The sequence below is a fragment of the Rhinatrema bivittatum genome, chromosome 13 (genome assembly GCF_901001135.1).
Source record: "Rhinatrema bivittatum chromosome 13, aRhiBiv1.1, whole genome shotgun sequence".
Taxonomy (NCBI): domain Eukaryota; kingdom Metazoa; phylum Chordata; class Amphibia; order Gymnophiona; family Rhinatrematidae; genus Rhinatrema; species Rhinatrema bivittatum.
The window spans coordinates 9,966,500-9,980,847 of NC_042627.1; the positions used below are offsets into that span (position 1 = coordinate 9,966,500).

Below are 14,348 nucleotides of genomic sequence, written 5' to 3' on the forward strand. Positions count from 1 at the left end.
TTGTGCTCTGCTGGGTCCCTACTCGCTGTCACCGGAAAAAAGAAAGCTGCTGCACTGCCTGGGCCCACACGGCCCAAAGAGGAGACTGCAGTGATGGCCGGGCCAATCAGCCCAAGGAAGCTGCAGCAGTCGGGCTGAGCCCTCATGGCCTGAGGATATGGCAGCTGTGTTGAGCCAAGCTAGACCAGACCCGTGTGGGCAAGCCTGTATAGAAAGGAAGAGGCTGCCTCTGTATTGGCCGGGCCCGCACAGAAAGGAGGAGGCTACAGCCATTATGGGCCAGGCCCATGCGGAAAGGAAGCGGCTGCAGTCATGTCGGCCGACCCCCTGCAGTGAAAGGTGGAGCCTGCTGAGGCAGCTGGGGATGCATAGCTGAAAATAGAAGGCGATGGCTGCCTGCATTCTGCAAAGAGGGAGAGTATGTGTATATGTGTGTGTGTATAAGAGAGATGCTGCATGGGGCCAAGGAGTAGGCTGCCTTTCCTTGTATGTTTTGGAGAGATAGGGAGAACATGTGAAGAAGCATGTGTGTGTGTGAGCATGTGTGAGTAAGAGAACGTGTGTGTGCTGGAGAGTAAGTGTATGCGAGAGATTGAGAGGTGAACATTGGTGTGTCCTCCCTCTCCTTCTAATCCAATACAATTTCAGGGTGACTGGAAATTTTCCAGGCTTGGAGAACAGGGAATTTTTAATCCTTATTTGTTATTATTGGGCATTGTGTCTGCTGTTTGAAATATTTTATTGGTGTTTGGTAAATAAAAAAAAAAAAGTATATGAATTTTTAATAATCAAATTTATTTTTTCTAGGAGTATAGTTTTACTATCATGATTTATATTTCTTGATTTTATTGTTTGATATTTTTTTGCAGAATGGCTATGTTTCTATTTTTCCCATTATTACACTGCATACAGAGTCTGGCTTGTTGCGGCTTCAAGTTGAGTTTGTCTGCATATTTCTATTTTATAGTCTCTTTGTATTTGGTGAGGCCTCATCTGTGTTCTGCATGTGTGACCAAGACGAGGTACTCTACCAACATGTAATTTCTGTGAAGGGAACTATAAGAGATTGGCTTGTTCTATTTTATGGATAGGAGGTGTACTGGTATTTTAGTTCTTGGTGTAATAGTTGCAATGTTGCCTTTTTATAAGTAGGATTGTTACTGTTTTGAGTGCTAGAGTTAGTGTTTTAGTATAGGATTACCATATTGTAATTGTAATTCACTTTTTTTCTGAGGATTCATTGTCAATTTGTTTTCAGCATCAAATGAAAGACATCTAAACTATTGTAACCCAAAGGCTGTTTCTAGAGACAAGTTAGGAATGGGTATCTGCTGCTCCACTGCAGCACTAGATGAATGGAATTCCACTAGGTGACAATATCTTGAAGAAGATGTTTAAGAGGCATCTTAAATTATTCCTGCTTTGCAGGGAAGAGTTGCGCACCCGTTACATTATGATGAAAATGTCCTATTTTCCTGCACCTCTCTATCCTTTATGATTGGAATCCCATGGTCCTTCAGCCCCAGGCCCTAGCAAATATGCAATATTTAAGTCCTCAAGCCACCAAGTTACTATGGCACTTTGTAAAAATAATAGTGCCATGTTAAGTTTCTAAGTTATTCTCTAAAAATATGCAGCCCATGTCTTATTTGCCCCACCAGTTTCATGTAAACCGATGTGATATCTCGATCGAATGTCGGTATTTAAAAACAAGCAAACAAATAAATAAATCTGCATGAAGACTCCTGGCTCTTCAATCTAGCTGTCAGCCATCCTGCATCTTTCTTATGGCTGTTAGGTTATTGCATGAGGTATGGGTGCTATCCATTACCTGGGGGTGCAGCATAGCCCCTCGCCCCCTGATGGTTGATCCCCACTAGAAATGCTGCTTGCCACTGCCTCCACCAGTGTGCCATCAGGGAGGTAGGCATGTTTAGCATTTGCGTTGGGTCCAGCTGTTATTGGTAAAATGCACACTACTCCTCTCTGGCTTGGCCAGCTGAGCCTGCCTGTGACTACAGCACTACTTGTACAGGGTGGAGATAGCCTGCCTATAGGGAAGGTAACTTTCAAACCGATGTGCAGGTAACATTATGGAGTGTGTGCGTCGCCATGCGCTGAGCTATGCAGCCATTGTATAACTTGCATGCACATTATAAAATAGCCAGGGCACACGCACATGGGCGTGCAATTTTACGTGGGCATGCCCCTAGCTGCATAAATCCTGTTTCTACTGCTTCAGCGTATTTTACAACAGGCGCGTGTTTACGGCGTTGCCAGTTTCACCAGTTCGGCGCGCCTGTTATAAAATACGGGCGACCATGTGCACGCGCCGGGTCCCATGCGTCTTTTAAAATCTACCCCATAGATTTTAGAGGGATACATACCTGTCTATGTAAGCCACTAGCTATAGATGTTTTCTTTTTTGTTATGATTAGACCTGATTTACCCAAATCCCAACTACTATCTGGGCATTTAGGTTTCCTATGAATATACATCTTTTTCAGTTATCTGTGCAGCAAGGGGCTGAGGAAACTAATCTGAATATTTTATTTTGCTAGAATCCAGGTACGACTGGACCTATTTGGATGGTTTTAAAATGCCCATCCTACAGTGGCAATAGCTTCTAAATCCTGACTGATAATTTCTGTGGTGAAGTTCATACTCTTGTCTCCTCAGAGTAAACCTTAGCCTCATGAGTGCTGTATCAGCCAACAAAAGTACCTTTAAAAACCAAACAAAAAAAATCTTACCTTTTTTCAAATAACCATTTCCTTCTATAAGCTGCTTGATGGTGTCTTCTTAGAGAACTAAACTTCAGCACTGCAAGATCTGGTTTACTATTTCTTCGCTCTATGGCTTTTTGCAAGAGCACCACCGAAATCTGTACCATAGAAGCAGACATTTTGAATCAAAAAACACCTGATTTTGTCTGTAAGTGGCATGCCAGCTTTTTCTTAGGGCAACACAAAAGTTTCTCTTCATATCTGAAATTCAGTGAAGAAGGAAGGCACCACCACAGAGACCAAAGCAAAACTTGCCAGGAAGTCCTAATGAGCCGGTTGCTGGGCAGCTGAATTAACGTTATAAGGTGGAAAGTCTGGAGCCCCGATGGTCTCAGGTAACTTTGACATAAATATAAGCCTTGGTTCCAACTGAGAGTGACACAGAATACTCCATTTATCCACAGCAGAACAAAAACTTCCCCTTGCATATGTACTGGACCTGGCTAGACCTCCTCTAAAGCTGAGATGGTAATTGAGCCTGTTGGTATAATCCTGCACCCCTCTGCTAAGCCTGCCAGCAATAAATGCCAGGTTTGTGAGAGGACTCTTTTGTGATATTGACACCTGGGAACGGGACTGAGATCGCCAACTTATTCACATAGGTAACCAAATGGCTTTTGGTCACTACTAATCTGAGCTGGACTTGAAATACTAACTTAAGGGTGAAAGACTACAGAAACCTTCCCCAGTTAAATGCTGGATCCATTCCTAAATAAAAGAGACACATAGAATAGTATAGAAGGGGAAGCCAAGAAACTAAAAAAGAGGAGACATCTTTTCCAGTTACCATGGAAACTCCATGTCTCAATGCTATAGAGGATGATGTTGGAATTCTAGATCCTTCTTGCAGCAGATAACTCTCTAATGAGCAAAAACATGAAAAAAAGTCAAAGTAAATTATGAAATAAATGCAAAAAAGCAACTATTTTTAATGAGGGTCATTTTATAACAACCCACACAGACTTCACCCCAAATTTTCAAAGCAGACTGACAAGTGTAAATCCACTTTGAAAACAGCAAGTGCAAATGTGCATATGTACATTTACATGCATACTTTCAAAAAATCAAAAGTACATGAGTAAATAGTTTCCCAGCCTAAACTCTGCCCCAGGAAAACCTGTCGAGTAAGCACGAAAATGCTTTCTTTTATACACTCAATCCCCAGAGCAATTTTCAAAACCCATTTACACATGTAAATGCTTTTGAAACGCTGGCCCTGTATTTTTTGTTATAAGGTTGCCACAAGAGATTATGAACATTTGCTTTTATCAGACCAGAGGAATAGAAGCCCAACACACAGCCAAAACAGGATGTTGTTTTCTAGTTAACATATATCATACAACAGTACCTTGTTAACCTATCAAAAATCAAAATGGGAGAATCTACAATGGCGGCTTAAATGCAGGTGTGTGTGCATGAGCTTCTCTAGTGACCTTTTTAAAATTGCTGTTTGGTGGTGTTCTGTGATTTACTTGATGGGAAAGCGTAAAGGATATGTGCAGGGGAAACCTCGGACTCCTCTAAGTCGCAGCTTTGTCAGACTCTTATAGAACATTATTGTCATTGGACACCAGCTTAGCTGGAGTCGGGGTGACCACCTTGCTGGAGGCTGCTGATTTGTTGAGCTCCAATGGCCAAACAGCACTGATGCCTCCATTGCAATCAATGCCAGCTCGACTGGAGACCTTGGACTGGTGTTTAGGAGCAGGTGCGCTAGCTGTGGCACCTTTGGGCATCCATAGGTCTGACTCCATGAGAACGGAAGAGGAGGCAGAGGAACAGTGTTTGAGCTGTGCAGAGGGAATGGAGGCCAAAGCTGGAGACTTCAGTGTGAGTGAGGAGGATGGAGGAGCCTCTGCCCAGATGCTGAGAACGAACTTGTCCAGTTCTCCAGAGGAATCTACTGTGATCACTGGGCTCAAGATTAGAGATGCCCTGATCAAAACCCTGACTATTACCTTGGAGACTATATTGAGTGTGATGGCCTCCCTTGAGAAAACTGTTTCCTCTTTATCATTGCATACTGTGGAGAAATATTCTGTATTTCAAAAACTCAGGAAACAAGAGTGAACTCTTGTGAAATAAGATATAGAGGCTTCTATTTCGCAGATGAAAATGGTTCAAAGGAAATGGATCCAGGATCAACAAGGGGTATACTGAAGGTTGGCATATCTGGAAAATTCAGCTAGATTCCTGAATCTGCATATTTTGAATTTTCCTGTAATTTTCTTCCGCCATTAGAACTTTTTAAGTCTTACCTCAAAGAGGTGTTGCATATACTTGAGGCAAGTATTCTACCAATCAGCAAGATTTTCTCTCTCGAGAGAGGGAAGAAGAAAGCTGAAAGGACTTTGGTGCAAGGAAGGTCTAGAAGACACTTCCATGGATAGTTTGGACAGCTCTGCTTTCATCAAGAAATCTAAAGAAGAAATATCCTCTAAGGCAACTTTGCTTGGAAATATTGTATTTCTTCATAATCGTAATTCCATACTTTGATTATATTTTAAAAATTGTAAAGGATTATTCAAAGTGAAACAACTTTGGAATTTTTCAGATTGAGTTAGGTCAACCCAGGAATGCAGGAAAGAATTCCTTTGTATGCATCCTGAGGTTCTGGCATTAGGTGTGGCCTGTTTTATTCTATTTCCATTGAAATATAGTGTAGTAGCGGCAGCCATGAAATATATTTTAACTTCTTTGAACCACCTCAAAAAAATAAGATGGAAGTTAACCTGGAGTATTGTATGAAATAGCTGTTATATAACATGTGAGCAAAGCCATTTGAGTTTAGATAAACAGATTTCGGGTTTATTTTCTTTTGTATGTTACTGCACCTGTGATATATTTCATTATGATTCCACCAAATATAGTGGTCTCTATGAAATATGTTCTATATAATTTCACTGTTAATTTATTTCCTTTTGTCCCTTTGTAATATGTATGGATTTCTGCTTTGTTTCCAAAAATGTATTAGAACAATGGTATATAAAATGCCTAAATAAATAAATAAAAATATTTGTATATTTGAATTAAAACTCTAATAAAGTAAAAAAAAAAAAAATCAGAACCATTGAATGCAAAGCAATATACCAATAACTTGATAATGGCTAAAAGAAAATTGGTTCTTACCTGCTAATTTTCATTCCAGTAGTATTCAGAATCAGTCCAGAGAAGTGGGTTGTATATCGCTACCAGCAGAGGGAGTCAGAGAACCAAAACTTTGGGCATGCTATATATATACACCAGAGTGCCACCTGCAGTTAGCCAGTATTGTCCTGTACCCAAGCCCATGAGAACCTAAGTAAGAAGCGGGAGATAGCACCAACAACCCAGACTACCTCGCCGCTCAAGCCAAAAGTCAAAACAACTGTGAACAACTGCTCCAACTATCATACTTCAAAAGGAGCCTTGTAAATTAAGCATAGGCAAATGCTAGCCAACACAGTCTTTCAGAATCTGAAGTAAGGGGTCGGCCTCTGGGACTGATCCTGAGTACTACTGGAACGAAAATTAGCAGGTAAGAACCAATGTTCTTTTCCCAGTACGTACAGGATCAGTCCAGAGAAGTTGGATGTACCCAAGCCACCCTACATTGGGCGGGAACCTGAAAGACCCGCACGTAAAACCCCTTCACCGAAGGGTGAGTCTTCTGCCGCCTTAACATCCAATCAATAATGCTTAGTGAAAGTGTGAAGAGAAGACCACAGTGCCACACTGCAGATCTCCTGTGGCGACAATAATTGCCCAGGAAGTAGCCCGGGCCCTAGTAGAATGAGCTCTGAGACCTGAGGGGACTTGCCGACCCTGAGCTATGTATGCTGAACAAATGGCTTCTCTAATCCAATGAGAGACGGTCGCCTTAGACGCCTTATCGCCCTTCTTTGGACCACCAAAGAGAACGAACAAATGGTCAGAACGTTGGAAATCATTGGTAACCTCCAGATACCGTAACAAGGCACATCGAACATCCAAAAGACGAAGCTCCCTGCCCTGAGGAGAGTTCCAGGACCAATGTGGAAACCCCGGCAATTCCACAGTTTGATTTACGTGAAAGGCCGTAACCACCTTAGGAACAAAGGACGGAACAGTACGCAACGACACCCGATTGTCGGAAATCCGCAAAAAGGGGTCTCGACACGATAGCGCCTGCAATTCTAAAATCAGACGGGCTGAGCAAATGGCCACCAAAAACACAGTCTTCAAAGTCAGATCTTTCAAGGAAGACCAGCGAAGAGGCTCGTACGGAGCGCCGCAGAACACCTGGAGCACTAAGTTTAGGTTCCAGTCCGGACTAACCGGTCTGACTGGAGGTCGCAAATGTTTGACCCCCTTCAAAAAGCAGGCAATGCCTGGGTGCACTGCCAAGGAATAGCCGTTGAACCGGCCCCGCAAGGCCCCCAGAGCCACCACCTGTACCTGGAGAGAATTGAACGCCAACACCTTAGGCGAGCCCGTTCCAGAAAATCCAGCACCCGTGGGACCCCGACCGATAATGGGTCGCAGTTCTGAAGGGTACACCACGACTCAAAAGCCTTCCAGATCCTAACATAGGCCATAGAGGTGGCCGGCTGTTGTGCCTGCAAAAGAGTGGAAGTGACCTGTTCGGAGTAGCCTTTTAAGTGTAAACGTCGCCTCTCAAAAGCCAAGCCGCGAGAGAGAAGTGATCCTCCCGGTCCGAAAATATGGGTCCTTGTCGAAGTAGATGCGGCAGATGGGCCAGCGGTAATGGTCCTTCGAGAGCTAAATGCACGAGATCCGTGAACCACGGCCTGCACGGCCACTCTGGCACCATCAGTACCACCCATCCTGGGTGGAGTTCTATCCGATGAAGAAGCCGACCTATGAGAGGCCAGGGAGGAAAGACATACGGAAAAATTCCTGTGAGCCACGGACATACGAGAGCGTCGATGCCCACCGATCCTTGCTCTTGGCGACGACTGAAGAAATGCTGTCTTCGCCATCAGGTCCAACTGAGGCACTCCCCATCTGGCACAAATGCAGTTCCACGCGTCGGCCGACAGTTCCCACTCCCCTGGATCGGGTTGTCGTCTGCTGAGGAAGTCCGCTTGAATGTTCTCTACCCCTGCGACATGAGATGCGGCGATGCCCCCGAGATGATGCTCCGCCCAGGTGAACAACAGGCGGGCCTCAAGTGCCACCGCGGGACTGCACGTACCGCCTTGTCGGTTGATGTATGCCACTGTCTTCGCATTGTCGGAGAAAACTCGTACCATTTTGCCCTGAATCCAGGGGAGGAAAGCTTGCAAGGCCAGCCGCACTGCCCTCGTCTCGAGACGATTGATGGACCACGAGCTTTCCATCTCTGACCAGAGACCTTGAGCTAACTTCTCTCCGCACACTGCTCCCTAACCAGTGAGGCTGGTATCGGTAGAGATGATCAGCCAATTCGGGGTGTCCAAGTCCACCCCCCGCTCCAGATTTTCGCGCAACAACCACCATGACAGACTGGCTCTGGACTCCCGAAGGAGTGGCATTGGTAGATGAAATTGTTCTGACACTGGACTCCACCGAGCCAACAGTGCATGTTGTAACAGCCGTAAGTGAGCAAATGCCCAGGGAACCAAGCCCAAGGTGGAAGCCATGGAGCCCAGGACCTGAAGATGATGCCACACTGTGGGAGACCGTCTCCATAACAGGGAGTGGACTGGTCTTGTAACTTCACTACTCGATCTGCCGACAAACACTTTGCCTCGTAAGGTATCGAATTGAGCTCCCAGATAAACCAGCTCCTGGGTGGGTTCCAAGAGACTTTTCTGGATGTTGACCACCCACCCTAACGACTGCAACGTGGTCATCACCTTGTGGACCAACCTCTCGCATTCCTCCCGAGACTTTGCGCAAATCAACCAGTCGTCCAAGTACGGATGTACCAAGATCCCTTCCTTCCGAAGGAATGCTACCACCACCATCACTTTCGTGAACGTTCAGGAGGCTGTGGCGAGACCAAAGAGAAGGTCTCGAAACTGAAAATGTTGTCCCAACACCTTGAAACGAAGAACCTCTGGTGACTCAATCGGATAGGTATTTGAAGATACGCTTCCGTGAGGTCCAAGGACGCCAAAAGGTCTCCTTTCCGAACTGCCGCCGTCCGCAAGGTTTCCATCCGTAAACGTGGAATTCGAAGGCAGCGGTTCACCTTCTGCAAATCGAGGATGGGGCGAAACGTGTCCTCCTTTTTGGGGACCACAAAATAAATTGGATAACGGCCCTGGCGTGCCTCCGGTAATGGAACAATCGCTCCGAGGTCGAGAAGTCGTCGCAGAGTTACCCGGACTAACTTCAGGTGGCACTCTGGTATATATAGCAGTGCCCAAAGTTCTGGTTCTCTGACTTCCTCTGCTGGTAGGGATAGACAACCCACTTCTCTGGACTGATCCTGTACGTTCTGGGAACAGTCAGATGCATGCTCTAAATGCTACTGAAGTACATTCCTAGGGCAATAACTCAATTTTTAAAAACCATAGCTGATCCTCTCTTTGTAAAAAGAAATTGCAATTCTTAAGAGTTTTATATAAAATAAGTTTTCCATCACTGACTAAAAGCAAGGACTCCGCAAAAGAGAGGTGACACGATATGCAAAGTCTTTTATTCAAGTTTTGGGACAAAATTCCTAGACTGGTGATCAAACCTGGCTATAGGCCCCATCTACACCACCAGAAGACAAAACAAGGCAGCATTACAAGTGTCTGTCACTACAGCATGTCACTTACATTCAACAGCACTCTTGGGTAGGCACTTTAGAAAAGGAAAGCTGGACTCCTATGTACAAACACTGAAGACTTTGGTTTTAACTTTTAATATAAAAAAATTTCACCCATGTACAAAAAGGCTACACAGTGTGACAGATGAGTACATTTTAAATACTGTGATTATTACTTTTACAAAAGAAAACACTGCTGAAATATATAAAAAAAATTTTAAAAATAAAATCCTGTGCTGGCAAGAAGCATCAATATTATTTATGCATGTTTTTTCCTTCATGCACGTCATGGACTCTTGATCTCCTCTGAGACGCAATGCTGCCAGAAGCATCAGCACCTTAGTTCTCTGAAGGGCAGTCGGCCTTCCTTACTCTCGGTGAACCAGTACAAACAAACCCAGTAAAAAGAGGACAGCATACTGCAAAAATAAAGAAAAGAAAAATGTCAAAAGGAGAATGTTAGCAGAAAATCAGAAAGGTTTTTTTTTGGTTGAGAAGGAGGTTCGCCCTGTTTTTTTACCCATCCTGCCCCATACCCCTTTTCTACCCTGAAGATTGTCTCTGGCAATTCAAATTCTGTGGATGACGGTTAAAAGGTTAAGCCTTCTTAAAGCCCTTACTGCTGCCCTGTGCCAGCAGGAGTTTCCTTTATAGCAGCAATTATACTGCTACAAAGGCTTTAGCTGAGCGCCATCAAAGCTCAGCCCAGGGCAACTGGCTCGTACTGATAAACACCATTGTTTCAGGTATGAAGTCCAATGCGGGGAAATAGCCAATCTGATGTCATCAGTTTTGGGACAGTGAGGGCCACAGGTTACAAACTCGAGAGAGTCTTCCAAACAGAGTCCAGGACATGAATTGCTAATTCATTCCTCTTCCAGCTTAGCTTGCTGCGGTGATAGACTTATTACAACTATCAGCTGCATAAAACAGTGTTAACTGCTCATGCTACTGCACATGCATCACGAGTCTGCAAGTGCAGGCAGGATCTAGGAGACAGTATTGTTAAGATTACTTACCTGGTAATCTCCTTTTCCTTAGTGTATGCAGATGGACTCAAAACAAATGGGTATAGTGTGCTCGTGCTAGCAGTTGGAGACGGATCTGACGTCAGCACGGCTCCATAGACCCCCACAGGAAGTGAAGCAATTCAGTAATCTTCCTTGCAAAGCTGTTATAGCTATATGTGTACTGACCGATCGATTAATCAACAGGATTACCCTGACCAGTTGATGGTAGCTGGAGACCGCCAGTGTTCTCAACCGGAAGGCGTCGACACCCGGCAGGGTGGAAGCCCTATTATAAGCAAAACATGGCTTACCGTGAGTCGGTGAAGCCCCATGTATACCGGCAGCCGGGCGGGATGCTGAGTCCATCTGCATACACTAAGGAAAAGGAGATTACCAGGTAAGTAATCTTAACATTTCCTAGCGTGTAGCAGATGGACTCAAAACAAATGGGATGTACAAAAGCTACTCCCGGTCTGGGCGGGAGGCTGCCCAAGGACCGTGTAGGATCGCCCTCGCAAATGCTGTGTCCTCCCTGGCCTGAACGTCCAGACGGTAGAATCTGGAGAAGGTATGGAGGGAGGACCACGTCGCCGCTTTACATATCTCTGCAGGCGACAGCAGCTTAGCTTCTGCCCAAGAGGCTGATTGTGCTCTGGTAGAATGAGCCTTGACCTGTAGAGGTGGTGGTTTTCCTGCCTCTATGTAGGCTGCCTTCATAACGTCTTTAATCCAGCGGGTGATGGTCGGCCGTGAGGCCGCTTCCCCTTGCTTCTTCCCGCTGTGCAAGACGAACAGGTGGTCCGTCTTTCGTACCGCTTCCGACATTTCCAGGTATCTGGACAGCAGTCTGCCGATGTCGAGATGACGTAGTATTCGACCTTCTTCCGATTTCTTCAAACCTTCCGTGGTAGGCAAGGATATGGTGAAAGTGTGAGACCACCTTGGGTAAAAAGGAGGGAACTGTGCGAAGATGGATAGCCTCTGGAGTGATTCTGAGAAATGGATCATGACAGGATAGTGCTTGTAGCTCTGAGATGCGGCGTGCTGAACACACAGCCAGCAAGAACACCATCTTCAAGGTCAATAAACGGAGAGACAGGCCTCGAAGGGGCCTGAAGGCTGATCCCGCTAGAAATTCCAATACTAGGTTAAGGTTCCACAAGGGCACTGGCCACCTTCAGTGGCGGGCGAATGTGTTTAACTCCTTTCAGGAAGCATGAAACGTCTGGGTGCTGGGCAATGGATTTGCCGTCACGTCTGGGACCGTAGCAAGACAGCGCTGCTACCTGTACCTTGATGGAGCTGAGGGACAGACCCTTCTGAAGTCCATCTTGTAGAAAGTCCAAGATGAGAGGAATCTTAGCGGCATGTGAATTGGTGCCGTGAGAATTGCACCAGGCTTCAAAAACTCTCCAGATCCTGATATATGTTAGTGATGTGAAGAACTTGCGTGCTCGGAGGAGTGTATCTATCACCGGCTCAGAGTATCCTCTTTTCTTCAGTCTAGCCCTCTCAATGGCCAGACCGTAAGAGAGAATTGAGCTGGATCCTCGTGGAGAATGGGGCCTTGCCGTAGCAGGTCCCGGTATGGAGGCAGAGGAAGAGGATTCCCTGCCAGTAGTCTTCTCATGTCTGCGTACCAGGGTCTTCTTGGCCAGTCCAGGGCCACTAGAAGAACTAGGCCTCTGTGTCTCTGAATCCTGTGAACAATTGCGCCCAGCAGGGGCCATGGAGGAAAGGCATATAGCAGGATCCCCTGAGGCCACGGCTGTACCAGGGCATCGATCCCCTGAGCCCGAGGATCTCGCCTGCGGCTGAAATATCTGGGAACTTGAGCGTTGGACCTGTCTGCTAGTAGGTCCATGGCTGGCGTCCCCCATCGATCCACAATTATCTGAAAAACTGTGGGTGACAGTTGCCACTCCCCCGGGTTTAGGCTTTCTCTGCTGAGGAAGTCTGCCGTCGTGTTGTCCTTCCCGGCAATGTGGACGGCGGAGATGTCCTGGAGATTTGCTTCTGCCCAAATCATCAGGGGAGTTATTTCCAGGGACACTTGTTGGCTTCTTGAATTTAGTCGATAGAATTTGGAAACACGCTCAGTGAGCGTGAGGTAGCTCAAACTGCTTTGGAGACGGAAATTACTGAATTGCTTCACTTCCTGTGGGGGTATATGTACCCGTGCTGACGTCAGATCCGTCTCCAACTGCTAGCACGAGCACACTATACCCATTTGTTTTGAGTCCATCTGCTACACGCTAGGAAATATCTGTATTACTATCCAAATTTGGATCTTGGACATCTAAAGGGCAGATGAATTTTTATGTAAAACAAGTGCAAAGCTATGCCCATAAGGAAAAAGAAGTCTGAGGGCCCTTTCCAGTAAACTAGCTGTCTGAAAACCACCTATCTTGCAAGCAGCTAAACATAGGGGCGCCGTTTCATAACTCGCCTACTCGTAGTCGCATTCACCGGTGGTGTTCAGATTTTATTTCCAACTCTACGTGTGTTTATTTTTCATTCAAAGTTTACCTGCACAAAAAGCAGATGCAAAGTCTGCAGGCAATTTTCCAAGGGAAAGCACACGCACACTTTTACTTTGAAAATTACAGCTGATGTCTGTGGAAACTTTGGGTGAAAATGGTCCCTTGTGCCTACATCAGGAATTACCAAGTCAGGAAAAAGATCTTGAAATCACTGTGGCCAACGAGGGACTGCATCTTTACAGTGTGCAGTTCTGGCCACCCTATCCATAAAAAGATATAGGCCAATGTGAAAAGTACAGAACAGGGCAACACATGAGAATGGGAGGGAATGGCTTCCTTAGGAAGAAAAGCTAAAACAGGACTTTTCAGCATAGAGAAGAGAAAACTAAGAGGAGATATGACAGAGGTTCAAAAAATCATGAGTGAGGTGGAACAATTTAATAGAGAACAGTTATTTACCCTTTCAAATAGTACCAAGGCTAGGGGAAACTCCAGGAAACAAAATGGTAGCAAATTTAAACAAATTAAAGTATTTTTCCAGTCAATTTCATAGTTAAGTCATAGAATTTGTTAAGAGAAGATGTGGTCAAGGCTAGTAGTGTCGGTGGGTTTTTAAAACCTGGCTTGGGCAGGCTTCTGTAGGATAGGTCCAATAGTAGAGATCACTTATCTTTGACTTTGAAGAGTAAGCAACAGAGAAGGGATCTCCCCATTAAGACCTGCCAGATAATTCCAAGTGATCTGAACTGGTAGACAGGATGCTGGTAGCGATGAATCATTGGTCTGACTTAGCAAAGCATTTATGTTCTTATGTTTAGCATAGTGGACTTTTAGTTGTGTGTCCATGAAATGTTTTGGGGGTTTTTTTAGAGCCCTTTTTAGTTCTTTAATATTCTTCAATATGCAGGCAAGACTACTCAGAGCACCGATCAGATAGCACAAGTTTTCAAGTTCAGATTCAGATAATGGTTACATCAGCCTAGTCCGAGTCGGCCATCGCACAGTGACTGACTCACTCACTCATCTGCCAATGTATGAGGGAGGATGACTTCTGACTCAATGGAGATAGAACAGGAGGGGTCAGAGAAGCACCAGAGTCTGCACATTTGACAACAGTCTCCTTAATAGGGGGATCACTAACCAAAACTAAGATAATAAAAAAAAAAAAAATCAGCTTTCACCAAGGGTGTCAGGAGCAGCTTCTTATATCGTCATACAATAAAAGAGCATTCCCCATCCTCTCCAAGGTGGAAGGGAAAGGGAGCCATAACTCAGGCGCTGCTCAGGTACCCACCCAGTTTCCAGCAGCAGGGTAATAACCATGTGCAGCACCACATCACTAGAAGGG

General features: G+C 45.2%; 1 protein-coding gene across 3 annotated transcripts in view; it reads right to left on the reverse strand.

Annotated features, from left to right (window-relative positions):
* Positions 1 to 9,371: 9,371 nt before the first annotated feature.
* Positions 9,372 to 14,348, reverse strand: part of LOC115074782 (signal peptidase complex catalytic subunit SEC11A) — a 189,323-nt gene continuing 184,346 nt past the window's right edge. For all 3 annotated transcript variants that reach the window (XM_029574595.1, XM_029574598.1, XM_029574599.1), the window contains one exon: positions 9,372 to 9,926. In XM_029574595.1, the coding sequence (XP_029430455.1) occupies positions 9,876 to 9,926 (51 nt within the window). In that variant the 3' untranslated portion in view covers positions 9,372 to 9,875. The remainder of the gene's footprint in view (positions 9,927 to 14,348) is intronic.